The sequence below is a fragment of the Protopterus annectens genome, chromosome 3.part1, assembly GCF_019279795.1.
Source record: "Protopterus annectens isolate FY-2018-M chromosome 3.part1, PAN1.0, whole genome shotgun sequence".
Lineage (NCBI taxonomy): Eukaryota > Metazoa > Chordata > Ceratodontiformes > Protopteridae > Protopterus > Protopterus annectens.
The window spans coordinates 949963714-949991267 of record NC_056732.1 but is presented as its reverse complement, the minus strand read 5'-3'; the positions used below and the strand labels follow the sequence as shown (position 1 = coordinate 949991267).

Here is a 27554-nt window from a genome sequence, read left to right as displayed (position 1 = left end):
TCCAGAGGATACTTCATTCCCTTTTCAAAAACCCAAAACCAAGGACTCGTCTACCTAATGTTCCACCCAATCAGAGGGCGAAGGCAGCTCAAGGAATTTCAAAACTGCTGCAAAAGAGAGTCATCCAGGAGGTCCCTCTTGACCAGATAGAATCAGGCATTTACTCAAGATTCTTTTTAGTACCAAAAAAGACAAGGAACCTGAGGCCAATCCTGGGCCTGACATCCCTCAACAAATTGATAAGGAATTCAAAATTCAGGATGGTCACAGTCCACTCCATTTTACATCTTTTGAGAATAAATGACTGGATGTGCTCTGTAGACCTGAAGGATGCATAATACCACATCAAAATGGACAGACGCTCCAGATGGTACCTTAGTTTCAGCCTGGGAGCCAGCCATTGCCAATTCAGATCACTTCCATTTGGTCTCAACACAGCCCCCAGGGTGTTCACCAAATGCATAGTGGTTGTTTCAGCGCATCTCAGACTGCAGGGATTCCATGTGTTTACATATCTGGACAAATGGCTTCTAACCGGTCGAACCAGGCATGTACTTATTCAAGCCAGGGGTTACCTGTTACAGCTAGCTTCCGCTCTCAGCATAACTATCAACACACAGAAATCCCAGATGCAGCCAGTACAGACCATAGACTTCATAGGAGCATGTATGGACACATCAACCCGGACCTACCTCATGCCAGACAGGATTGTATATTTATGACTACATATCAAACAGATTCTTGCTATACCAGCTCCCACGGCAATTATGGTGCTCAGGGCTTTAGGCTCAATGGTAACCATGAATACTCTGTTATGTACAGCACGCCTACACACGAGAGTCTTACAATGGACACTAGCAGTCCAGTGGTCATTATGCAGGCATCCTTTAAACCTTCCAATCAAACTATCATGGGTAGCAGAGACTCCCTTCTTTGGTGGCTTCATTCCTCAGATGTCACGCAGGGACGACCCTTTGTTCTTCTCCTTCCCAATGCCACGCTCACCACGGATGCTTCCAAGATTGGTGGAGAATTTTCTGGGGTGGGTGGTCCAGGGTACATGAACTCCTCAAGAGACCAAATTGCATATCAACATTCTAGAGATGAGAGCGATCCTTCTAGAGTTGCAAGCACTTCATAGTTTTCTTCCTCTAACGACCATTACAGTACAGTAAGACAATATGGCAGTAGTCTGGTACATCAACAAACAGGAAGGAACCAGATCAATGCCTGTTGTGTCAAGAAGCTATGAGGGTGTGGCTTCATCTAAACTTTGTAAAATGTTCCTGAGAATTACCTTTTTACTTCGCCCCCGATCAAGGATCTGACTCCTTTTTGGGATCTGACCATGATCTTACAAGCTCTAGTCCTTCATCCTTTTGAACCTGCAGCTAAGGTAGACTTTTTTTTCATGGAAAACAGTTTTTTCTGGTGGTTATCATCTCAGCAAGAAAGGTGTCAGAGCTGCAAGCCCTTTCTTCTAAACCTCTTTTATCTAATCTTTCACATAGATAGAGTACCTCTGCATACCATCCCATCCTTTTTGCCCAAAGTGGCTACTGAAAATAATATCAATCTATTAACCTTCCTGTTTTCTTTTCCAACTTTCAAAACAAATGAGAGTATACGCTTCACCTTCTGGATATTCATAGGCAACTATGTTTTTATCTGGACAGAACAAAATCTTGCAGAAAAATCACAACAGCTGTTTATATCTTTTTCAAATGTGAGGAAAGGGCTAGCTGTTACAAAGACTTCTCTGACAAAATGGTTAAAAGATTGCATTTCCTTTGTCTACTTTTCCAAAAACAGGTTTTTACCAGGCCAAATCAAGACTCATTCTATGAGGTCCACGGTAACTTCTCAGGCCTTTTGTTCATGAATGTCTATTGGTGACATTTGTGCAGCTGCTACTCTGTCAAATTCCCATACCTTTATTATGCACTATAAGTTGGACATTATCTCCAGGAAAAGAACTTTATTTGGCTCTGCAGTGCTCCATAATATCCTTCCATGAGGATCCGCCTTTGTTATTGTAGCTGAGGACTCTGCCCCACAGGTTGAAGAACGAATGAAAGCGACAACATCAGATTAAGTTATGTTCTTACCATAATGTTCCATCTGTGTTGTTAATTTCATTCTTCCTCAACCTTCACACCCTTCTTCCCCCTGTCCATGACTAAGAGAGACCTGTTGGATATATTTATAGGAGCTGCAGGTCCTGTTTGAGTTCCTGATCTCTATGCTTTCCCTTTGGTGCACACATGCCGGCCTTAGGCATAGGCCAACTAGGCGTCCGCCTAGGGCGCCTCTCTAGCAGGGCGCTTTTCCAGTATTTATTTGGTGTAGGTAGACCAGGATGGGGGCACCAAGTGGTGTGGTGGGGGGCGCCGTGGAGCCCTTTTTCCTAGGGCACCAGTTGACCTAAGGCCACTCCTGGGTGCACATATATTTATAGATACATTTTTGTTTTGAATTATATTTGTGTGTGTGTATACAGGTTTTCTGCAAACTCAGTCTGTGGTAGACTGGGGGAATTAGGCATTATGGGTAGGATAGGAGGAGGTCGAGCTTCGAATCTCCAGCTTGAAAGATGGCCAAGTTGGATCCAAACGTCAGATCCGAGACCCACAGATCTCACAGGTTGAGGAAGAATGAAATTGACAACACAGATGGAATGTTATGGTAAGAACATAACTTCTTTTTACCAGTCATCAGTCTTTAAAAAAATGACTAATGTCATTCCTTTTCCCTTTTGTCACAGTCTACGAATATTTGTAACCAATCTGCTTTAACAACCTTTTTACATCTCCAACAACTTGAAGAATATTATTAGGGGTTGGGAGGGTGGCCTAATGGTTAAGGTGTTTGCCTTACAAACACAAGGTGCACGGTTTGAGTCTCACAAGGGATAATTGGCTAAGCTTAAAATGGCTCACAAGGGCAGTTAGCTTAGTACTAATCTATGAACCTATGAACCTATGCTTGAAACCCTATCTGGTGCAATGAAAACTCCATTCAAGTATTTTGTCTGACTAGCAGATTTTAACACTAAGGATTTTGTTCCCTTCATCTAGCAAATCATTCTAATTATAGACTTCTAGATATTTCCAATATTTTTATCATTATTATTATTGTTGTTTAATATTAATCTATACAATTTTGAAAGACTTCCTATGCAAGAAATATCACCTTTAAGTTGACTTTGGTGGACTTGATTAGTCCCAAGTTGCGTGTTGAGACTGATGAGGACGCTTGTGTGTTTTGGGCACAGCCCTTCCTATTTTTGGACAGGATTTTCATTCCTTTATTTTACAAGCTATTTTTACTGGGGGTCCACCAAGGGGGCTTGTTTTTGGAGTTTGTCCTAAGTTTATTCTAGTTTGGTACTACTATTTTTATGCATTTACTTGCATGTTTGTACAAAGGTTCCATAAACACTTTTAAATAGGACACCATGTTCTCTGAGTTTGGAGGGAGGCTTGGAATTTAACTATGAGACTGTTTAATAGGAGGTGGCTAGCCTTTGAAAAGTTCTTAAAGGTTCTGAGGTTTTCTGGGAGTTCAGTCTTTATATTTATTTCAAAGGTGACCGCATTGTAAACTGATCTCACCAATAAGGACGTTTTTTTTTTTTTTAGGGGGGGGGGGGGTGCAATGTTCCCTCATTTTTTGTGAGTACCAAATTCAGGATATTTATACTCCTTGTATGTATGCAAACTAGCTGTTATAGGGTGTGTGCATTGTCAAAACCCAGGAATCTTTGAGCCTGCATGTTAGTGGTTGTGTATTATCTTAGTTTATAGTGGGATAGTTGGAATTACCCATGAGTATGTTTTGTGGCTGAATTGAGTGACTCCATTACATTTAAGTATGTGGTATGGTTATCCTGGATCCTAGAAGGGGATTGTTAGCTAGCAAGGATATGGCATTTGACTTTATATAATATCAATAAAAAAAGAGAAAACCTGAGTTATAAATCCAGACAAACCAACAGCAGGAAAGTCCAACAATACAAATAAGTAGTCCAGAGCCACGAGTGAAAGAGCACAGTTATGTTCTTTAGCTCATGACTCCGGACTACTTATTTGTGTTGCTGGACTGAGGTTAGATGACCATGGAATACTCAAGCATGTCATATTGTTTGATTTCTCTTGAGGTGTGCTTACTTTTTATGTAAATTGATACACCTCCACCTCTTGTCCCTTCTTGTGCGGTAGCTGGTCTAAATGTGTGGAAGGCATTAACCTGTGTACTGCAGGGGTGCCTTCAGTGTTTTTAAACAATGTCTCAGGAACTGCACAGATGTCATCAGTCTTCAGACTGAGGAGTACTTTCAGGGAGTGGAGCTTCTTGTCAACACTCCTAGCACTGAGCAGCAACACCTGTAGTTTATCTTGCATAGAATTTATTATATTAGAAGGTTTATCAGACTGACATTGCCTAAAAAGGCGCTATATAGGTGCATAATGTTTTGACCAATATCCAAAAGCCTAGTAAGGACAGGTGTATACCAACCATGGCAAACCAGTGTGATCTGTCAATCATGTCCTCCAAAGCTGACAGATATTGGAGCCCATTGGAATGATAGCAGTAGCTAAGCCAATTGTTAGTCTTAATCTTTTGTTTATATCATTTTCATCCTTGGAAAAGGTAGAAGGTTGCTCGGTACTTGTGATACAGTGTCTTGAGTACATGTGTGATCTGGTGAATTTTTGACCCTTATAGGCAACTGACCAAGATTGTCTCCTCACTCAGTCTGGTGAGAGATTCATCTGTTTGCCTTAAGAGCTTACACGTTCAGGCATTGTGACATGTGGATGTATGTGCCTTGGGGAGTTATTTTTATAGAGTGTTTGGGAGGTTGCTCAGGGCAGCATATGGGAGGCCTTTGAGGTTTGGGTAGATTAGATTTAAGAGCCTCAGCATATGCAAGTTTGTGCCTGATCCATGGTAGGTGTAGTGTGTGCACATCGCTGGCAATGTGTTTGGAAATATCAATGTCTGTATGCAAGAGCTTTGCCTTCAAAGACATAATGTAATTATATGTCTCGCATACTGTGTCAGTCTGCTTAAAAATAAGGTAGTTGTCAGTAAACATGATACAGTTGCTTTATTGTCTCAGGATGACCAGTTCCACCAGTCTGGTTACAGAGACAGTAAGAAAGTCACATCCATGACTGCAGTTACTCTTTTTCTATGATCTACAAGTGTTGGTGCAATCAGGACTTGGAGTTGTTGGTTTAGTGTGAGAGGTCTAGGACTGATCCAAAACAACACTCTTGGGGTAATGCTGATCAGTGAGCAAACTACCTGCTCTACACTTGCCTAGATACTTGAGAAAATAACACAGAATGTTTTATATGAAAAATTACAACTCTAAGTTCCGACTTCTATACAGGGCACTGCAAACCACTACTGCACAGCTCAGTACAGGTTATAGGAGTTGAGTTAGACAGGAATTTAATCAGTAAACAGTAAAAATGCAGTATAAGTGTACATATAAGGCTCAGATCCTGCAGCATTTAATAATTCTCACACTTGAAATATTCCCTTCCCTCTATCCTCCTTTATTATTTTGCCTTCCCTCACTTTCCTTCCTACTGCTTCCTTTTCCACAATTATGCTATGTATCCTAACTTCCTCTGGATTACAGCAACAATCTAATACTGCTCACCCCACCCCCTCAAACTCCTGCCACCTATAATCTGACAGTTATTCCCTTTCACTCTTCTACCCTACTGTGTAAGTGTAAGTACTCTTTCATTTTCCCCTCACACTGTAACTGGTCTAACTGCTATGTCTCATACTAGACCGCCAGTAACAATTCTTCTGCATTTCTGCCACTGTGTTCTTCCTACCCCCTTAATACTTTCTACTTACTTACTCATTAGCTGAGATCTTGTATTTTGCACTGCAATCAGTCATCAGTCTAACCTTTTTATATAGACTTTTTATGTCTGTTATATATTGTACTTAAATCCTATTAATTACTTTTCTAGCATAATTTGCACTGTGAATTTTCTGTTGGTATAATTGGTACTGTGGATTTTGTAATTGATTAATCTGTACTGTGGAGCTTTTCTTCCCGGGCCTCCGCTGAAAAAGGGCACTAGCTCAGTCGGACTATCCTAGTCAACTATGTCACATAAATAAATAAATCTTGTGAGTAGTAAGGTTCCCAGACTGAGTAAAATACAACAGTAAAAATGCACTAGAGATGTAATAAATGAGGCTCAGATCCTGCAACAGTGCACAATTCTGTCACTATTTTGAGTTATACTGCAAGACAAAGATCCCAGACCAAGTAAAATACAAACATAAAAATGCAGTTGAAATGTATAAATGAGGTTCAGATCCTGCAGTAATTCACACTTCTGTCACTATTGTAAGTTGTACAACAAGACTAAGGCCCCCAGGCCAAGTAAAATACAAACAGTAAAAAAGCAGTATAAATGAAATAAATGAGGCTCAGATGTCCTTCAAGGATGCATCTGCAGTCATCACATATGGGTTGTCCTGCCTCAGGCAACCCTTCGGTCGGCCGGATTCCAAAGTCTGGGTCCGACGTCGGCTGATGTCGCCCTTTCCCCGACGTCACAACGTCTGGGGTATAAAAGCGTCAGCCGATGCCATCTTCCTCAGTCTTTCTTGCCGCGTGGTGCCCGAAGCAGAAGCAGTTCGCAAGTGCTGGTCGGCCAGCTCCTGTAATTTCGCTATCCGAAGACTTCAAAAGCTAAGTACCCCGTTGGGGACTCTTTCTTGCCTCAGCCGATGTCAGAAAAAGTTAATAATTGTTTAACTTGTGGGAAACAAATACCTCATAAGGATTTCCACTCTTATTGTCTTCCTTGCTTAGGCCCAGACCACGACGTCTCGGCCTGCTCTGCCTGCGCTTCCTTCAACCGACGCACTCTTAGATGTCGGTCGGAGTTCGCAGAAGAGTTTTTTGGGGATAGTTTTGCTTACAAAATGCCGTCGGAAACCCCAACATCGCATTTAATTAAGAAACGGAAAGACAAAGACCGACACACGCGGGCCGTGGTTTCGGCTGAAACCGCGGCTAGGCCTACCGTGAGTGTCTCGGTCTCGGCTGATACCGAGTCCTTGGAACTTCCGAACCCTGAAATAATACAACCGACAGCCTTGGTCTCGGAGGCTCCTACCGAGTCGGTTACAGAATTGCCTTCCGAAACAGGTGTATTGGAATCTTCCGACACCATACCTTTAGATAAAGCTACACCAGCACGTGGTGCAGCCAGGCCTCCTGCATCCATGTCTATTAAGGCCTTCACCAGGGTTAAAGCTGCAAAACACTCTAAAGCCATGCCTCCCAGAGTTATTCTTCAGAGACCTTCTTCTAGTTCACAGATTTTAACTTTAGCAGAGGACCTGATCTCCTTAATTAGGGGCTCTCAGCCTCATCCTGACAGGGGCTCCCAACCCCCTCTAGACAAAAGGCCCAGGATGGATCCCCTTTCCTCAGAGGAGGCCTCTGTTGGCTCGGATCACTCAGACTACCAGGAGGAGGCTTATTCGGCCTATGAGGATTCGGATGCAGAGGAATCTATTCCCTCAGCCTCCCCTCCTGAAGAGCTTTCCTTTGGGGAGACCCTACACGCTATGAGAGAGCATTTCAAATGGCAGGGCCAGGAATATTCTGCTTCCAGGAAAAGACTAAGAACTTTTCTTCATTTACCTCAGCATAGACCTTTGGCTATTCCTCCTGTTTTAAATGTGATTGATGATGTATATTCTGACTCTAGTATGACCCCTGACACTCTGCCTCCAGCCCCTGTTAAGCCTGATAGGTATTACAGGGTCCCGGACACACATAATTTTCTTTATAAGGCCCACTCTGCTGACCCTGAAACTATTTCACAGGGCCCTAAAGGGGTTGCAGCTGTTACTACTAAGAACCCACTCCCCTCTGCAAAGGAGTCCAGGGCATTAGAGAGATGGGGTAAAAAAGTGTATACTTCTGCCACTCTTGCTATGAGGGCATTAAATTGTCAATTTCACATGATGCAGTATCAAGAGTATTTGTTAGAAGAAATGCATAAGAAATTGTCTTCTTCTGAACCCCTTGACCGTAAATCCCTTCAGGATCTGGTACATAATTCCCAGCAGGTTAGCAACCATTTCTTGCAGTGTGGTTATGATGCATTGGAAGCTTCATGTAGGTCAGCAATGACAGGTGTTGTCATACGCAGGCATGCTTGGCTGAAGGAACAATCTCTGCCAGAACATGTTAAAGTTAAGCTTTTGGATGCTCCACTGGAAAAGTAAAAGTTATTTGGTTCCACTGCTCAAGACGTCCTAAAGAAATTTGAGGAAAAGGCAAAATCTGTACAAACAGTTAAGGATTTTCTTCAAGTCCAACCGCCTAGATAAAGCAGAAACTGGCCTTCCAAGAATTGGTCCTTTCCGGACACAGAAAGATTTCAAAGGGGCAGAAACAGGCGTGCCAGAGGTAGAGGCCAAGATAGGGGCTCCTACAGATGCCGTCAATGGCAACCTCCAATCCAGACAGGCAGTTCAGGATCTGAAACTGCTGCACAAGGACAAACTCAATGACTCTGCTTTGACTCCGCCAACCAGGGCTCAATTAGAAGCACCTTTGGGCGGAAAGCTTTCTTTATTCTCAAGAAATTGGCACAACATTACAAGAGACAAATGGACACTCCAAATAATAGACAACGGATACAGGTTTCATTTCCACACATTGCCAAAAAGAAAAGGCATACCAGGTCTGCCACCAAATCAAAGGACCGAGACTTTGAATCAAATCTCAAACTTACTACAAATGAAAGCCATAGAAAAAGTTCCTATTTCAGAACAAGGACAAGGATTTTACTCCAGACTATTCCTTGTTCCAAGAAAAGAGCATCAATGGAGACCTATTCTCGACTTGTTCGTACTGAATACTTATCTCATTGTGCCAAAATTCAAAATGCTGACTCTACAGCAACTCCTTCCCATGCTGGGCAAGGGGTCTTGGCTGGTTACTCTAGACCTCAAGGAGGCATACCTGCATGTCCCTATCAGACAAAGTTGCAGAAGATACCTCAGATTTCTTGCAGGGTCAGAGCATTATCAATTCTCAGCATTGCCCTTTGGCTTATCTACTGCGGCCAGAGTATTCACGAAATGCCTGGCATCAGTAATAGCACACTGCAGACTCAGGGATTCAAATCTACCCATATCTGGACGACTGCCTTATACAAGCGGACAACCAACAAACTCTGATAAAGGACTTAAATTATGCCATCAATCTTCTACAGGCCTTGGGATATACAGTCAACATGCACAAATCAAGACTTGTTCCATCCCAAAGAATAACCTTTCTGGGTGCGGATCTAGATACAACCACCCAAATGGCTTATCTCACAGAAGGAATACAAAGTCAACTACCGGATTACTTCAAGAATCTGACAAGACAAACTCAGCTGACTGCAAGGAAAATCCTGCAGGCCATGGGTTACATGGCATCCTGTATTCTTTTGATTCCACAAGCAAGGCTACATATGAGAAAGCTACAGTGGTATCTAAGGAGTTTATGGACTCAGCACAGTCACAGTTTGGAAACTTTAATCCCACTCATCCCATGCCTTCACAAGGAATTTCTGTGGTGGGCTCAGGCCAGCCAGTCCACCAGAGGGCTGCCCTTCACAAGGAATTTCTGTGGTGGGCTCAGGCCAGCCAGTCCAACAGAGGGCTGCCCTTCACAAAGCCAAAAACCTCCCAAACTATTACAACAGACGCTTCAGACCTAGGTTGGGGAGCACACATGGAGGGCAGAGGTATCCAAGGACAGTGGTCACGAAAGGAGCTGCGCATGCACATAAATCAAAAAGAAATGCTAGCAGTGATGCATGCAATCGAGGCCTTCAAACTCTTTCTGCATCAAGGCCATCTACTAATAAAGACAGACAACACCACAGTTATGTGGTACATAAACAAGCAAGGAGGTACCCATTCTTACCCTCTGTGCAGACTGGCAATGAATCTATGGGATCTTTCCTTGGAACTCAATATACAGCTACAAGCTCAGTTTGTGCCAGGGAAGGACAATATACTGGCGGACAGCTTAAGCAGAAATATCATGGATGCACACGAATGGATGCTGCACCCAGACATTTTTCAACAGATAACACAATCTTGGGGTAGCCCGGACATAGATCTATTTGCATCCCCCCACAATCATCAACTAAAGAAATTCTGCTCAAGGACATACCACCCACAAGCGTGGAAAGTGGACGCCCTCTCTTTCAGCTGGAGAAATCTGACAGTGTATGCATTTCCTCCCATTCCATTACTGACCAAGGTGTTACTGAAGATCAGGGCAGAGCAGCCAAAAGTGATCCTGATAGCTCCGGACTGGCCAAGACAGCACTGGTACCCACTGCTAAGGAGCTTGTCACGTACGAAGCCATGGCCCCTACCTCTATGGCCACTTCTACTGACACAAGCACAGCTACAAAACTCTACATTCCAACCTGAAAACATTGCAACTAACAGCGTGGAGAATACCTTGACTCCTCCTCAGGATAAGCTGTCCCAGAGAGTAAAGAATATTATTCTGGAAGCTCGCCGCCCTTCCACAAGGAAGGCATATTCAGCAAAATGGAAAAGATTTCTCATCTGGAACACCACAAAGGGCCTAGATGCGACAATGATGAACATGGCACATATCCTGGAATATTTGGCAGAAATGTTCCACAATGGACTGTCTTACTCTTCTATTAAGATTCATGCTTCAGCAATTTTAGCAGAGTACAATACTGATCCTCCTGTCTTTTCTCATCCTCTCCTAAGACAGTTTCTAAGGGGAAATCAAAAACATCAAACCTCCTAGGAAACCACCTCTACCTGCTTGGGACCTTAACTACGTGTTGGAAAAACTAACACTGCCTCCATTTGAACCAGCAGCATCTGCAGATCTACAGTACCTCTCATGGAAGACTGCTTTCCTTCTGGCAATAACCTCAGCGAGAAGAGTTTCGGAATTGCAGGCCCTGATGGCAGTTCAGCCATTTATTATTTTCCATCAGGATAGAGTTTCATTAAGAACTAATCCTACTTTTATGCCAAAGGTGGTATCCAGGGTTTCATTGAATCAAGCTATTCACTTGCCTACCTTCTTCCCAAATCCACAAAACAAAGGGGAGAAACTGTAACACACTCTGGACATTCACAGACAGTTGCGCAACTACTTGGACAGAACTAAAGGTTTCAGAAAAACTGACCAGCTGCTGGTAGCATATGCTGCTGGTACTCAAGGAAAAGCAATTTCCAAACAGACAATTTCAAAATGGATAGGAAATTGCATCCGCTTTTGTTACTCATTTCATGGAAAGACTGTACCAGCTCACATTAGACCTCATTCTACGAGAGCCACAGCCACCTCCACAGCCTTCTTAAGAGGGGTGGCTACAAAAGACATTTTAGAAGCTGCCACATGGAGCTCCGTGCATACATTTGCCAAGCATTACAATTTACCTTTATATTCCAGATCCAGAGCAGGTTTTGCTACGGCTGTCCTGCAGGGTATCTTAGCTACACCATCCTTTTCCTAGTACCTCCACCCCCAGATTGGCTATGGTATTCTACCCATATGTGATGACTGCAGATGCATCCTTGAAGGACATAGTACAGTTTTGTACCTACCATAAATGTAGATGTCCGATAGGTATGCATCTGCAGTCAGGTTTACCCTCCCTCCTTCCCCTCTGTGGTACTCCTAGGGTGCTTACCTCTCTATTTGCTAGCTGGGGGATCTATTATGGTGTATTTGTTTATACATATATATATATATATATATATATATTTGCAAATGTTTGAATTTTTTACTGCATTTTTCCAAATTTAGCCTTCCTAGAGGGCACCTGGCATCTGGGGCAAGAAAAACTGAGGAAGATGGTGTCGGCTGACGCTTTTATACCCCAGGCGTTGTGACGTCGGGGAAAGGGCGACATCAGCCGACGCCGGACCCAGACTTTGGAATCCGGCCGACCGAAGGGTTGCCTGAGGCAGGACAACCCATATGTGATGACTGCAGATGCATACCTATCGGACATCTACATTTATGGTAGGTACAAAACTGTACTATCCTGTAGCAACTCACAGTTCTACGAATACTGCGAGGGGCTAAGACAAGACTAAGGTCCCAGACCACGTTAAAAATGCAAACAGTTGACTGTTGAAAGAAATGAAAACATAGAAAAGAGCAATAAGCAATTCAGATTAACACTCGGAATATTGCAGTGTGCACTAGTTGAAACAGGATGATATGAAACAGGCTAACTCATACTGTAAGAGTATAATGTGAGTGCCTTATCAGTGTCCAGTAGAAATAGCACTGGGAGGGACTTGCAAACTCTAATTTACAGTAGGGGTGGGCAGCTAAAAAGCCACCTAGTTTAAAATCACAACAGTAATTTTGTGAGTGAGTAGGAAAAATCAAAAAAGTGCAGTCAAGCAGCAATTTTAAACTCAGAGCTATTATAGCAGAAGAGGAATGTAGGTGAATACCTTAAATGGAAAGGTGTTTCTCAGCTCCTCCCACTAGTTGGCTAGAACTAATTCCTGTTCAGTCAATGAATGGAAAAGGAATGTTTTCTTTTTCTGAACCTAGCTAACAACATTTAAAACGTCAAGAAAAAAGTCTTTGCAATACAACTAAATTTAAAATACTGCAAACTGTAACATAATACCAAAATCAAAAAGTAAATGAAGTATCCAAAGCTTTAAACATAGAAAATTCAAAAAACAAAGCAATCAAACAGCAGTTTTAACTCTGAATCTGGAAAACAAACCACAAATCTATTCAGCAGATTTTTAATGGTGTAATAGTAAATCCTATTGGATCCTGCTGGTTGAAAGAATCACAACAGAGCATGTGAGCAGCATGCCTATGCCATTTCCGTTATGAAGCAAACAGAAGCTTTCCTGTTTTGATATATCTTTCAGTAAAATGCATATTTTGATATTTTGTATGTATTATAGCTATTTACAATTCTTATTTTATGTATTTAATTTATTAACTTGTTTATTTTGTGTTTTTTTAAAGTCCCTTATTCAGCAGAGGCCTGTGGGGAAGGATTCATTGGTAAATAACATACTTAATAAATGTGACAGATTTGTATCATGGGGAAAACAGCGAAGCAAAAAAAGTCGCAAAGCATTCAGTAGTACAGTAAACTCTCAGTTAACTGGCACCCATGGTGTTTAGTAGATGCCACCTGACTAGAGGCCTGACTAATACTGTACCCTATACTACTTGTTTGGTTTGACTTGTTCTCAGGTTAGGGAGAGAGGGAATTTATTCCTATCTTCCTTTTTAAAACTCTAAAAATGCAAGGTATGTTTCTGTAGGGAAAAACAAAAAGTGCAACACATGAAAATTGTACTGTATTTCCTCAATATTTTTTTGCCGGTTGCTTGAGTTACAGTTAACTGAGAGTTTACTGTATAGGTATTACAGTAAGAAAACATTTATCAATTAATGTGAATTAAGAGTTAAGATGTGAATTGAAGAGGTAGGATATGAAGGATGCAGTGTACAGGAAAAGCATAGTAGTAGATCTTTATTAGGACAATGTGTTAGTGAAAGAGGAGGAAGTGATTAGATGGAAGGGAATGATTAGGAAAAATATTAGTAGACATATAAAGGGAGGAGGCAAAAACATGGTAAATGTGAAAGAATGTTGGAAGATTTAAATATTGTGTATTTTGGATGAGTGGAAAAAGGCAAGTTAGTGGGTTCTTAGTGATTGCAAGGAAGCCAAATAAACAGAATTAACTGGGGACATTTGGAGAATAGCAGAGATAAAGAGATAGATTGATGTGGTTTTAGGATTACTTATAAAGGGATGGTGTTTTTTAGCCTGGTGTGTAGGCTCAAGAGTAGAGAAGCCATGAGTTTAGAAACAAAGTGTTTTTGTTTTTAAGGGATGGGGGAAGGATGTTTGCCTAATTCTTACAAGGAGCAAGTTCTAGTTATTTGCTACAAAAGTGACATATAAGGAGTCACCAGAGATGGTATTTGCTTTTTTGACTTTTAGAAAGTTTGTGTCAGCACTTTATTGCCAGGCTGCCATGATAGACTGTTCAGAAAATTGAAAGAATGAATAGAACTACTATTCAGCACTTATGTTAGACAAAGGTAAACTATAGCTATTCTGTACACTGCCTTAGCTCAGTCCTCTACAGGTGGTTTAAATATGGATGTGTACCCATCCTTACCAGTGCAGAGGGAACTCTTACAAAACCAAATCTGCACTTGTAGCAATGCGGTGAAGTCTTCTCTGTATAGGACCTTGAAATTACTCATTTTGATATAGGCATACACAGTGAGCTGTCACTCAGAATAGTCACTAAACAGTTACTGTATTGAAATGCATGTGAGTAATAAGTCAGCCAGGTGAATTCTTAAATGTTATCTGCATTTTATTATAATAATAACAATGAAAACTTTTTTTCTTAGGTGCGATTTGCGAGCCTTAGCATTGGCGCAGCTCTCACATCTATAGAAACTGGATGCATCACTTTGGCAGCAAGCTGTCAGAATATTTCTGGAGGGTTATGGGGAATGTTGCTGAATATTCTCCTGGATCAGTCAGAATGCAGTATGGTTCGCAGAGAGGTTTGTAATCTTCTGCATAATATCAATAATCTTTGCATTAAAGCAACTTATCAGTTTGCAATGGTGTTTATCATGGAAGAGGTATAAGAAAAATGAGAACATGTTGTTTTAATAAAGCCAGTATTGATAAAACCCCGTCTGTCAGATTTTTCTGTATTAATTTCTACATTTGTTAACTAAGCCCACTGAACATAAGTGTCCCTTTTCAGGAGAGTCCTGAGAGCACTGTGTGGTCAGGTGACATGGTCAGAGTTGCACGGTAATCAAATGGAAGTGGAAGGAATCAAACTGTATAGTCTTGACAACACTAAGTCGCTTGTTAACATCTCAGAGCTTTATAAGTAAGGGAGGTGCAGGGGTTGTAGATGATGTAGACTGTTTTGTTGTTGATCAATGCATGTGTGTGTATGTATTTGTGTATATATATATATATATATATATATATATATATATATATGTATATATATGTATATATATATATATATGTATATATATATATATATATATATATATATATATATATATAATATATATATATATATATATATATATATATATATCTATATATATATATATATATATATAATATAATATAATATAATATGTAAACGCATACATACATACAAATATTTCAAGCACAGGAATTCTTCTATCTTCCCAATATACCAAAGCACTTGTTCCTATAATAAGTATCCAGGCTGTTCTTAAAAATATCTAAACTACTAACAGTTATAGGTCATGCTTTTAACTCAAAGGAAAATTTAACCCTTGTAAATTTAGACATCAACTGTGCTTTTGATTCGGTTAATTGGGATTACCTGTTATATACATTAGAAATGTTTAATTTTTCTAATAAATTGATACAACTTATAACACAACTTTACAAGGGAAGTCAGGCATATTTCTGATGAAGTTCTTGTACTTTGTAATAAAAGTGCGAACGAAAGCGCTCAAATCAACTATCCTGGAGTCTCTGGCCTTTATTTCCATAAAGAAATTTCCACCTGAGAGTCCTGGTCTCAGTGGTAAGTTGTTTTTTGCAAGCAGTTTAGCAGTTTCAGTAGTGCACGTTTTACCTCATATATAAAGATTGGTTCTTATATCTCTCAAAACATTTTGATAAATAGATGAGCTTAACAGAGATGTCCCTTATCACCTTTATGTTTATTATGGAACCCTTAGCCAATCATATAAGAATGAACTCTGGCATAAAAGGCTTTAAGCTGAATTCTGACTTAACTTCTAAAGTACAACTATTTGCTGACATTCTCCTTAGTGTTAATGGAACAAATGAAACTTTACAAAATATCTTTGATGTTATGGATGGTTTTCAAAAAAGAGCTGGACTAACTTTTAACAATACCAGAACAAAAATACTTTCCATAAATTCAAACACTAATCATTGGGATCAGACATGTACAAATTACTTGGTTAAACAGATTCTTTAACCTATCTAGGAATTATATTAACTAAAAATATAAATGATATAAAAAATTTAAATTATAACAATTGCATTTTTCTATAAGAAATCTTATAACCAAATGGAATCAATTACTATTTATGATGGATGAGAAACGTTTGATTATTAAAATGATCATATTACGTAAGATACTCTATATAATACAATCCACATCATTAAATCCACGAAAAACATTAACAAAATAATTTAATAAGTTAATTCTGAAATTTTTTGGGGGTCCAAATAAACCTAGAGTAAACCTTATAAATCATATGAGGGCTTGGTCTTTAGGGGGTGTAGGGTTGCCTGATATAGAAGCATACTCTTCTGTAGTTAAAACTTTCTTTTTACTAACTAATGGAAACAATTTCAAGAAGCCCCTTGTTTTAATACTCATGAAAGGTCCAACTTAAACAAACTTTTAATATTGAATAATCCATTTCTTTGGATTTAAAAAAAATATTTTATGCTAAATAAATTTCCAAACAACTGTCCATACTACGTGAAAAATGTCTTAAAGGATTTTCAAAATTTTATATATAGAAATTTGAATTACAAATGCTGGATTTTTATGCTATTCCATATTGCTTACACAAAAGATGTAATTTCATCTTCTAATTTTTCTGACATCACCCAACTCAAGGATAAGAATCTCATTTACTGGTATCAGTTTTTGGAATGAGAGAAATTAAACTCTTTAGACTAACAGTAAAATATGACTTAAAGAAAATGTTATGGTTACAAATCCAAGCATATTGACAATTCATGACAGATAAAATCAGTTATAGTCCACTAAGCTCAAAACGCCATTACCTAAACTAATAAACTTTTTAACCATGCTTACAGATAAAGATGCATTAATCAAGTATACACTTTCAAAAATTTATAAAGTAATCAACAAGGAAACAAAAAAAAAATTCTGATAATCGCTGGACTTACTTTACCTTAATAAATAACAATCCTCCCTCTTATGATTATGATAAAATAATTTTGGAATCATCCAGACAGACTTCAACCTCACTTAGATGAAGATTATACTCATGGGAATTTTTCAATAGAGATTTTTATTCACCTCATAAAATAGAACTGATCAGGAAAAAAAAGACATTGTGCTGGAAATGTAAAATGGAAACCAAAGCAGACTGGTCACACATGTTTTATTGCTGTATAACTCTGGAACAATATTGGAATAATAATAATAATTTTCTTCAAGCCCTTTTCTTTGATAAATTTGTTTTATCTAAATCTTTGATCTATTTAACATTCTGATTCCTAAATGTATCAGAAGAATTAAGTATCCTTTATTATGGTCTGTTTTGACAGTAGCTAGAAGAATCATAACCAGAAATTGGAAATCTGTGTCTCCTCCTTCATTTACAGAATTTAAGAATGCTCTTGCTGAACTATGTCAATTAGAATTAATAACTTTGAAATCTAGAACTATTAGAACATCTTATTCTTATAATCTGTGGTTAAATTTAAAAACTTTAATAGAAAATAACTTATACACATTTTAAGGGTTTTGCTAACTAGTTTTCCTTTAGTAACTTGTGTTTTAGACACCATTGTAAGTACTTTAGTTGTTATTGTTCTTATTCATATTTTTTTTTCTTTTTTGTTTAACACACAATTTCCTAAATGTATTTCTGTGTTTGAACTCAGTATAGTAAAAATCTTAATAAAAATTTGTTTAAAAAATATCTAAACTAGTACTTGCTGTAATGTAATTTGATACTCTGTTCCATGCATAAGGTACTCTGTCAGAGAACCAATTAGTACACTTCTCATTCTTATAGACTCCTCTACAGAGGTTGTCTGCTGATTCTCTAGTAATTTTTGATAACCCCAAACATTTCCAGAGGTAGTTTTCTTTAAATGCCCTATATACCTGAATAAGATCTCCTCTTAGATATCTGTAAGAGACACTCTACAAGTTCAGATATTTTAGTCTTTCATAATAACTTAAATTTTCACATGCATGGATGCCCTTGGTATATTTATGCTGTACTCTTTCCAGTTTACTAATGTTTGTTTTCTTATAGGCTTTCCATATTGTTATTCCATACTCATGGTTGGGTCTAATGTAACTAACAAACAACGACTTCATCATTTTTGATTTCCTAGACTTTATTATTTTTATATTTGCTTGATTGTTCTGTCCTTTGTTATCTGTACTGTTTGTTTTTCCTGCTCTCCCTCCCAAGTGCTGTTGTAGTGTTTAACTTATTGGCTTTGGGATTGCCCACCCCTGTTGTAAATCTGATTTTGTTCACTCCTCCCAGTCCAATCTCATTTGATCATTCAACATAGTACAGTGAGATTATTTGGGTAGGACTACCCCCACCCCTTGCTTCTTTGACTTTGGACACTCCTCCCTGTCCTATCTCATCATCTCAGTGTTCTGAGTAAAGATAGAGCATTTGGGAAGGCCCAACCCCCTTAGTTCCCTAATCTTGAACTATGATCTGTTTCCTCCCTCTCCACTTAAAGGAAAAAAATTAACACTTTTTTCAGCTGCTTTTACTGTAATTTTGTTCTTCATAATTTTTTACCTCATTTTTGCTGTGTGCTCTTAAGTGTTCAAGTGCTTTTATCCTGCCGCGTTTATTACTGTTTGTTAGTAGCCTGATTAAATTTATCTGCTTTTCTAAGCACCTTAGTTTTGGTTTTAGCACTTGTGATTCAGGCCAGTTACTTTACATTTAAGAAGATTCTTGTGGTCTACACTCTTGTGGACAAACCCTTATCAACACCCTGTCTCCATACGTCTGCCCACGCATTCAGAATATTGTGTCTGTTCAATTCCCATCAGTTTCTCCTGTCAGCTTGGTTGACTTTGGCATACTTAGACAGTCTAGCAACTAACGCATGTTTACTGACAATCCTCTTCTCCTAGCAGATAATTCTTTCACCTGCGAGAAATGGATGTAGATCTGTAACCTGGAGTCCATGCTCTCTTGCGCCAAGAGGAGATTGCCACCACAAACACCACTCCACTCACATCACATAGCCAAGCACAACACACACACACACACACACACACACACACACACACACACACACACACACACACACACACACCTACGCAAAGATCCTCAATAAAAACTTACCTAAACAGCAGAAACCTCCAAAACGCACTCACAAGCATGCCACACACAACACCAAACACATCACACACAGCAGACAACACACCAGTGTCTAACACAGCCCATAAGGCAAAACAATAAAGCATTATAGTCCACAAGACATAACAATAAACCAAGCACACTAGTCATTGGTGACTCAATTGTGAGACACACCGATGTCCCCCTCACCAGGCTCGACAAGGAGAAGGTTACGGTCAGTTATCTGCCTGGTGCCAGAATCCGCCACATCACACATACATTTAAGTCACTCCACAACAAGTACAAATACGACTGTGTCAATGTACATGTTGATGTGAATTACTTGAGACGTACTTCCCTGGACTGTATGAAGAGAGACATGATTGAACTCTTAGAGTATGTGTTCTAGGCAGCTATGACCCTAGCCCTAAGCAGCATCCTACCTTCACCAAGAATGATGCCACAATACCAACAAAAAATAATTGACTTCAACAATTGGCTTAGTTTCTGGTGTCATTTCAAGGGGATCCAGCATCTGTCTGCCTGGGATGACATGGTCGACAGAACTCAATGCTTTGCAAAAGATGGCCTTCACCAGTCACCACTGGGTTTCTGGATCCTGGCCAAGGCTCTCGCACTTCCCCATTGTGCCTTTTTTAGGCAATGTCCCATAGACAAACCTTCCAACATAAAAGATCTGTCAAAAAGTAAATAGAAGGTCATGCTGCTTAACACTAGGATCTTTAACCTGAAAATGGACTCACTGGAGGCCCTCCTTGCACTGGAAGATGCTGATGTCAGTGCGGTCAAGGAAACTTGGTTCAGGGCTGCGGAGAGCACCCCTGCCTTACCAGGCTATATCTCATTTCACACATTCTGACTCCAAAATTAGGTTAGGAAGACTAAAGGTGGTGCAGTCTCTATCTTCATTAAGGACAGGCACACCTCCAGACTGGTTTGCCAGCATGCCACACTGGAACCACTCCAGGTACAACTGACAGTTGGCAAGACACCTATCCAAGTTATAGCTAGCTCTCGACCCCCCTCCATAACTCAGGGCACCCACTCCTCTTACTTGGATGTACCTGACTCCATCAAGGTACCCCCTAACACCCTGATCCATGGTGACTTCAACTACCCCACCATAGACTGGGTGAACTATTCTTGCACTAATGCAGTCTCTCAACGATTCCTTAACTTCATTATTTCTAATGCAGTAGACCAATTCATCTCATCCCCCACAAGGGGAGATAACATTCTGGACTTGCTTCTCACCAACATGGGCAACCGCTACACCACTGCCATAGTATGATCTTCCTTGGTGAGATTAGATCATCGGACTGTTTAATTCGAAGTTTCTATCCCCCCCCCCCACCCACCCCCAGCCGTAATCAAGCTAAAAAACGTCTCAAAAGCTGACTGCAATCTCCTAAGGGAAGGGTATCTGTAGTTTCACATCCCCCCCCCCCCCTCAGAGGATGAGGACAACTATGCTGAACAATATGGCATTGCGTATACAAGCACCTGCACAACTACATGGACTCAGCCATACCCAAAAGAACTAAAACTTGCTCCTCAAAGAAACACAGACTTGTTTGGTGGTCATCCTCTTTCAACATGCTTTACAACAAAAGGAAGAAACTGTTGTCCAAAGGTAAAAGGGAACACACTCCAAATTGGAAAAACTCCCTCCTTAGCCTCAACAAGCAAATTGGATCACTAGTGAAAACCTCCAAAGCCAATGTTGAATTAAAACTAGCCTCCATAATACAGGGAAACCATAAAGTCTTCTTCATTTATGTCAGGAACCTCCGTGGCAAAGACCAGGTATATTCCAAATTAGTACTTAACAGTATCACTTACACTGATCCTGTTGACTTAGCAGACCTGCTAGCAGATAGGTTCAGAGCTAACTTAACCCCCTGCCCCCCCAAAAAAAAGCCCTTTTGACATCCCTGATACTTGTCCTGCACCTCACATCTCTGTAGATCATGTTACAGGCCCTATCCAAGGCAAAGAACACAGCTTCCATGGGACCTAATAGTATCCCAGTTTGTATTCTGCACCATCTCCAGCAAGAAGTGGCTTTGCCATTGAACACCCTATTCAACCACAGCCCAAGTACAGGCTTCATTCCAGCAGAGTGGAGAACTGCCATTGTCATCCCTTTGCACAAAGGTGGTGCCACTACTGTCCCTGGAAACTATTGCCCCGTTAGCTTGATAAGTCTGATCTGTAAAGCCATGGAGCATATTATTATGGATCTCATAAACAAGAACATAGGCAATCTCCAAGCACTTAACCCTGCGCAGTTCAGATTTGTGAATAGGAAGATCTTGCCTGTTGAACCTGGTTGACTTCTTTGAGACTGTCACCAAGGCCCTGGATGAGGGAAAGTCAGTATACATACAGCTTACCTAGACTTGGCCAAGGCCTTTGACACAATCCCGCACTCAGGTGTCATTGAAAAGCTAACACAACTTGGCGTAAATCCCTATCTCATCAGGTGGGTGGCCAACTGGCTCACCAACAGGACCATCAAAATAGACACCTTCACTTCCAATAGCAGACATGTCACTAGTGGAGTTCCCCAGGAATCTGTCCTGGGACCCCTACTGTTTGACATCTATTTCTCAGAGGTCCAGGCAGAGACAAGAGGCCTGTGGCTGACCAAGTTTGCGAACAACTGTAAGTTGAGTACTGTCATCGACTCCCCGAATGTTAACATACTGCAGGAGGGTCTCACAGCAACCAATGACTGGTGTCAAAGTCATGGCCTCAAGCTAAATGCAAAAAAATGTATCATCATACCATTTGTGTTTTCTTCATCTAATAGGTTTTGTGGAGGTACGTGGTGTTTGTGGTTAATGGGAAGATCTTGCCTGTTGAACCTGGTTGACTTCTTTGTGACTGTCACCAAGGCCCTGGATGAGGGAAAGTCAGTATACATACAGCTTACCTAGACTTGGCCAAGGCCTTTGACACAATCCCGCACTCAGGTGTCATTGAAAAGCTAACACAACTTGGCGTAAATCCCTATCTCATCAGGTGGGGGGCCAACTGGCTCACCAACAGGACCATCAAAATAGACACCTTCACTTCCAATAGCAGACATGTCACTAGTGGAGTTCCCCAGGAATCTGTCCTGGGACCCCTACTGTTTGACATCTATTTCTCAGAGGTCCAGGCAGAGACAAGAGGCCTGTGGCTGACCAAGTTTGTGGACAACTGTAAGTTGAGTGCTGTCATCGACTCCCCAAATGTTAACATACTGCAGGAGGAGGGTCTCACAGCAACCAATGACTGGTGTCAAAGTCATGGCCTCAAGCTAAATGCAAAAAAATGTATCATCATACCATTTGTGTTTTCTTCATCTAATAGGTTTTGTGGAGGTACGTGGTGTTTGTGGTTAATGGGAAGATCTTGCCTGTTGAACCTGGTTGACTTCTTTGAGACTGTCACCAAGGCCCTGGATGAGGGAAAGTCAGTATACATACAGCTTACCTAGACTTGGCCAAGGTCTTTGACACAATCCCGCACTCAGGTGTCATTGAAAAGCTAACACAACTTGGCGTAAATCCCTATCTCATCAGGTGGGGGGCCAACTGGCTCACCAACAGGACCATCAAAATAGACACTTTCACTTCCAATAGCAGACATGTCACTAGTGGAGTTCCCCAGGAATCTGTCCTGGGACCCCTACTGTTTGACATCTATTTCTCAGAGGTCCAGGCAGAGACAAGAGGCCTGTGGCTGACCAAGTTTGTGGACAACTGTAAGTTGAGTGCTGTCATTGACTCCCCAAATGTTAACATACTGCAGGAGGGTCTCACAGCAACCAGTGACTGGTGTCAAAGTCATGGCCTCAAGCTAAATGCAAAAAAATGTATCATCATACCATTTGGCAAAAACCTGACCCCCCTACTGATTACCACATCAACTGCAACGCCTTAAGCACACAACCTGTGGTGAGAGACGTGGGTACTCAGGTTGATAACAACCTCACATTCGACCACCATGTAGCGGCAGTGGTCAGAAAAGCCTTTTACTTTGTTCATCTCATAAGTAAAGGGATTGCATCCAGAAAAAAAGGAGGTTATTACCTCTCTATACACCTCCTTCATTAAACCAGTAACTGAGTATAATGCCCCGTTTGGGATGTACCTCTCCAAACATCTGCATCAACTGGAAAGGCCACTGAAACACCTCACAAAGAGAATCCATGGCCTCCAACATCTGTCCTATGCAGACAGGCTCAAATCTCTATCACATCATTATCACTCTACTCTGTATCGTACAGATTGCTCAGGGGTGATATGTGTCTCTCCTACAAGGCAATCTCTGACCCTGCCCTACTAGAGATGCTCCATATCTGTAAGTCTAACTCTTCATGCACTACCTGCTCAAAAGGCCTGAATCTAATATGTGACATTAACAAAACCTGCTAAAGAGACAGGTTTGTCTCCCAGAGACTGCCCTATCTCTGGAATAGACTTCCCATACACATCAGACAGAGCCACCTCACTGACCCTCTTCAAGCGCAACCTTGATAAACTCTTGACTAGGCTTGTAAGAGCCCCAGGGCCATCAACCTAGTAAACTCATATGATCCTATAACTCTTTTTATACAACCTGTAGTTCTGTAACTGTCATTAACCAATTGGTTGATATGATTCGAAAAACTCATAGCTGGATCTACCCATATACCCAGGACCTTAAGTGAGTCTACATTTTCAATCACTGTGTGCTGTATTTAATATTCACCTTTCAATTTATGTCTCCCAAATCTCATATGTTTAGTTTTTGATGTAGTTATCAGCATATTATTCTCCAGTGCCCAAATTGTCAATTTAGTCAAGTTATTTTATTTATTTAATTTATTTTTAGTTTGATGACTGGGGAAGTCCGCTGAGCCAAGAAGAGCCTGTTTTCAGTGGAGGCCTGGGGAGAGAAGCTCCCATGAACAATTACAAGCATACACAAAGCAGTATAATCATCTAAATCAAGCTGAGAGTACAACATAATACGTATGAGGTATAATACAGTCATGCAAAGAAGTACAAATAATAGGACATTGTTGGAAGTTTTGTATGTACAAAGTTAGATACAGTTACTGATATAAGAAAATCTAACAAGGTTAGCCAAGGTGCAACAGAAGGCCGTCCAGTATTGGTTTAATGGAGTGTAGTAGTATGCAAAGTAATGGTATGAGAAGTAGGTGTAGCAGTTAATGGAGATGAGAGTAGGTGGAGGGGGAAGTTATGTTGGAGAAGTGGCATGGACATGTCCAATTTGAAGATAGGTGGGAGAACAAGACAGTTTGCAGTTGGTGTTGTTTGGAGTATTGTGAAGGGAGGAAGGGAGAGAGTTCCATAGTTTAGATATGGAGCAGAATAGTAGGAGGTTGCTAGGGGGACGTGAAGGTTTGTAAATTTGTAGGAAGTTTTGGTTTTCTAATCTGAGTGAGCAGTTAGGAATATAGGGGGTTAAGGCGGTAGTGAGAGAAAGGCAGCTGGAAGGTTTGAAGATGAACTTGTGGGCAGTGGTGAGTTTGAGGAAGTTCAGGTAATTAGGTAGATGTTCTTCATGTTTCACTGTTGCAGTCATAACTGTAGGGTGTTCCTGCCGGCAGGCAGCTCGAGGTCGGCCAGAATCCCAAAGTCTGGGTCCGGCGTCGGCTGTACCAGCAAGTACCCTGATGTCAGAACGCAGAGGTACATAGCTGACAGCCGACGCCATCTTCTCCAGTCTTTCTTGCCGTGCAGTGGAAAGCAGCTCGCAAGTCGTTGGTTGGCGTATTCAGAACAACGTGCTTTGATTGACTTCGGTCCGAAGTTTTCAACTTCTCTTCTCAAGCTAAGTACCCCTTTGGGGAAACTTTTTTCTTGCTCCTCCGATGTCAGAAAAAGTTAATAATTGTATATTGTGTGGAAAGCAAATACCTCATAAAGATTTCCACTCTTACTGTCTACCTTGCTTAGGCCCTGACCACGACGTTTCTTGTTGTCTGTTCTGTGCTAGGTTTAATTCTCGTACTATCAAGCGTAGGTACGATTGGGCCTTGAATTATTTCGGTAGACGATTTAATTACAGGATGTCGTCGGATACTTTACCGACAACTGGAATTCAAAAGAAACGCAAGGACAAGGATAGGCCTCCGAGGTCCAAACAGGATTCTTCGCAGCCGGAGCCAGCTTCGGGTTCGGCGGTCGTCAGTGAGGCGCTTTTGCAGCCCCTGTCGTCCGTCACTTCTGAACCGATGGCCGACACGGGCTCTCATGGGAAGCCATCTAGGCCTAATATTTTATCTGCTGCAGGACCTTCGGACGTCGCTCCTTCAGATGGGTCCGGAACCGCTGTGCAGGTACCGGCTTCTGAGGGAGTTTTCAGGCCTTCACATATAACTATTTCAACAAAGTCAAAGGCAAAGACAAAAACTCCTGTTAAACCAAGGGTTTCTACTCCAGCTGCTTCGGATTCAGCTCCCAAGTCCCAGAAGCAATTACTACGGATGGCTGAGGATTTACTTTCAATGATTAGGGGTTCTCACCCTCCTCCTGAAAAAAGGCCTAGACAGGATTTACCTTATGATTCCTCTGACCAGGCTTCTGTGTCTTCTGTCTCTTCTTCTGACCAGGATTACTCTTTTCCTCCTTATGAGGATTCAGATGCAGAGGACTCTATTCCCTCTACTTCTCCCCCTGAAGATTTCTCTTTTGGGGAAACTTTACATGAGATGAGGAAGCATTTTCATTGGGAAGGTCAGGATTATTCTGCCTCCAAAAAGAGACTTGGAGAATTTCTCCTTCTCCCTCAACACAGACCTTTGGCTATTCCTCCTGTGCTTGACATTGTGGATGATGCTTTTTCTGAAGCTAACCTGAATCCTGATTCCTTGCCGCCTGCTCCTTCTAAGCCTGATAGATTTTACAGAGTTCCTGATTCCCATCAATTCTCATTTAAGAACCCTTCTGCAGATCCAGAAACTATTTCTCAGGGTTCTAAAGCTGCTAAGGCCGCTTCATCTAAAAATCCTATGCCCTCTGAAAAGGACTCTCGTGCCTTGGATAGGTGGGGCAAAAAGGTTTATACTTCTGCTACTCTTTCTATTAGAGCTTTAAATTGCCAGTTTCATATGTTCAAGTATCAGCAATTTCTTTTGTCTGTTTTAAAGCAAAGGCTTTCTACCTTTCCTGCATGTGCAGAGGACAAGGAATTACAGGATGTTTTGCATGCAACTGAACAAGTTAGCAAACATAGTTTACATTGTGGTTTTGATGCCTTGGAAGCTTCTTGCAGGGCCGCAGCTTCTGGTACTGTTATAAGGAGACATGCTTGGCTTCGAGAGCAGAATTTACCTGAGCAGGTTAAGGCGAAACTGTTAGATGCCCCTGTTCAACATGATGTGTTATTTGGATCTAAGACTGAGGAGGTTATTAAAAAGATGGAGGAAAAAGCAAAATCTATGCAGACTGTCAAAGATTTTTTACAAGTTCAGCCTCCTAGATTTTCTAGAAATTGGCCCTCCAAAAATTGGCCTTTTCCCACTTCTGACAGGCCTCAAAGGGGAAGATATAGACGGTCTAGAGGCCGAACACAGACACAGGCCTCTTATAGGTCCAGACAGTGGACTGCTTCTTCACCTAGAAGGGAAGAAGACAGACCTCAATCAGAAAGGAAGCAGACCCAATGACTCCCTCTGTTGGGCTACAGGTCCTTCTTGCCTGGAAGCTCCTCTTGGTGGAAAACTATCTCTTTTTTACCACAATTGGACGCATATCACCCAGGACAAATGGGTTTTAGATGTGATTTTAAAAGGCTACAAATTCCACTTTCATACTCTGCCAAGGTCTTACGGTCTGCCAAAACATCAATGGTCAGAGGCCTTAAATCAGGTGGACACTTTATTGGCCATGAGAGCCATAGAACCTGTTCCACTCCCAGAGATGGGCAAGGGTTTTTATTCAAGATTTTTCCTGGTCCCAAGAAAACAAAATGCATGGAGACCTATTCTGGACCTATCAGTATTAAATACTTTTCTGGAAATTCCAAAATTCAAAATGCTTACTCTGCAACAACTTCTTCCCATGCTCTCTCAGGATGCTTGGATGGTAACTTTGGACCTGAAGGAGGCCTACTTGCACATTCCCATCAGACAGGAACGCAGAAAGTACCTCAGATTCAAGGCAGGCTCGAGACACTTTCAATTCTCTGCACTGCCCTTTGGCTTATCTACTGCGCCCAGAGTCTTTACCAAGTGCCTGGCTCCAGTAGTGGCTTATTGCAGACTCCAGGGGATTCAAATTTACCCCTGTCTGGACGATTGCCTTATCCAGGCGGACAG

At 41.1% G+C, this 27554-nt stretch overlaps 1 protein-coding gene across 1 annotated transcript in view; it reads left to right on the top strand.

Annotated features, from left to right (window-relative positions):
* Positions 1-27554, top strand: part of RTTN (rotatin) — a 3641098-nt gene that overhangs the window by 2010305 nt on the left and 1603239 nt on the right. Inside the window, exon 34 of the mRNA XM_044067142.1 lies at positions 14489-14647. Coding sequence (XP_043923077.1) covers positions 14489-14647 — 159 coding nt within the window. The remainder of the gene's footprint in view (positions 1-14488; positions 14648-27554) is intronic.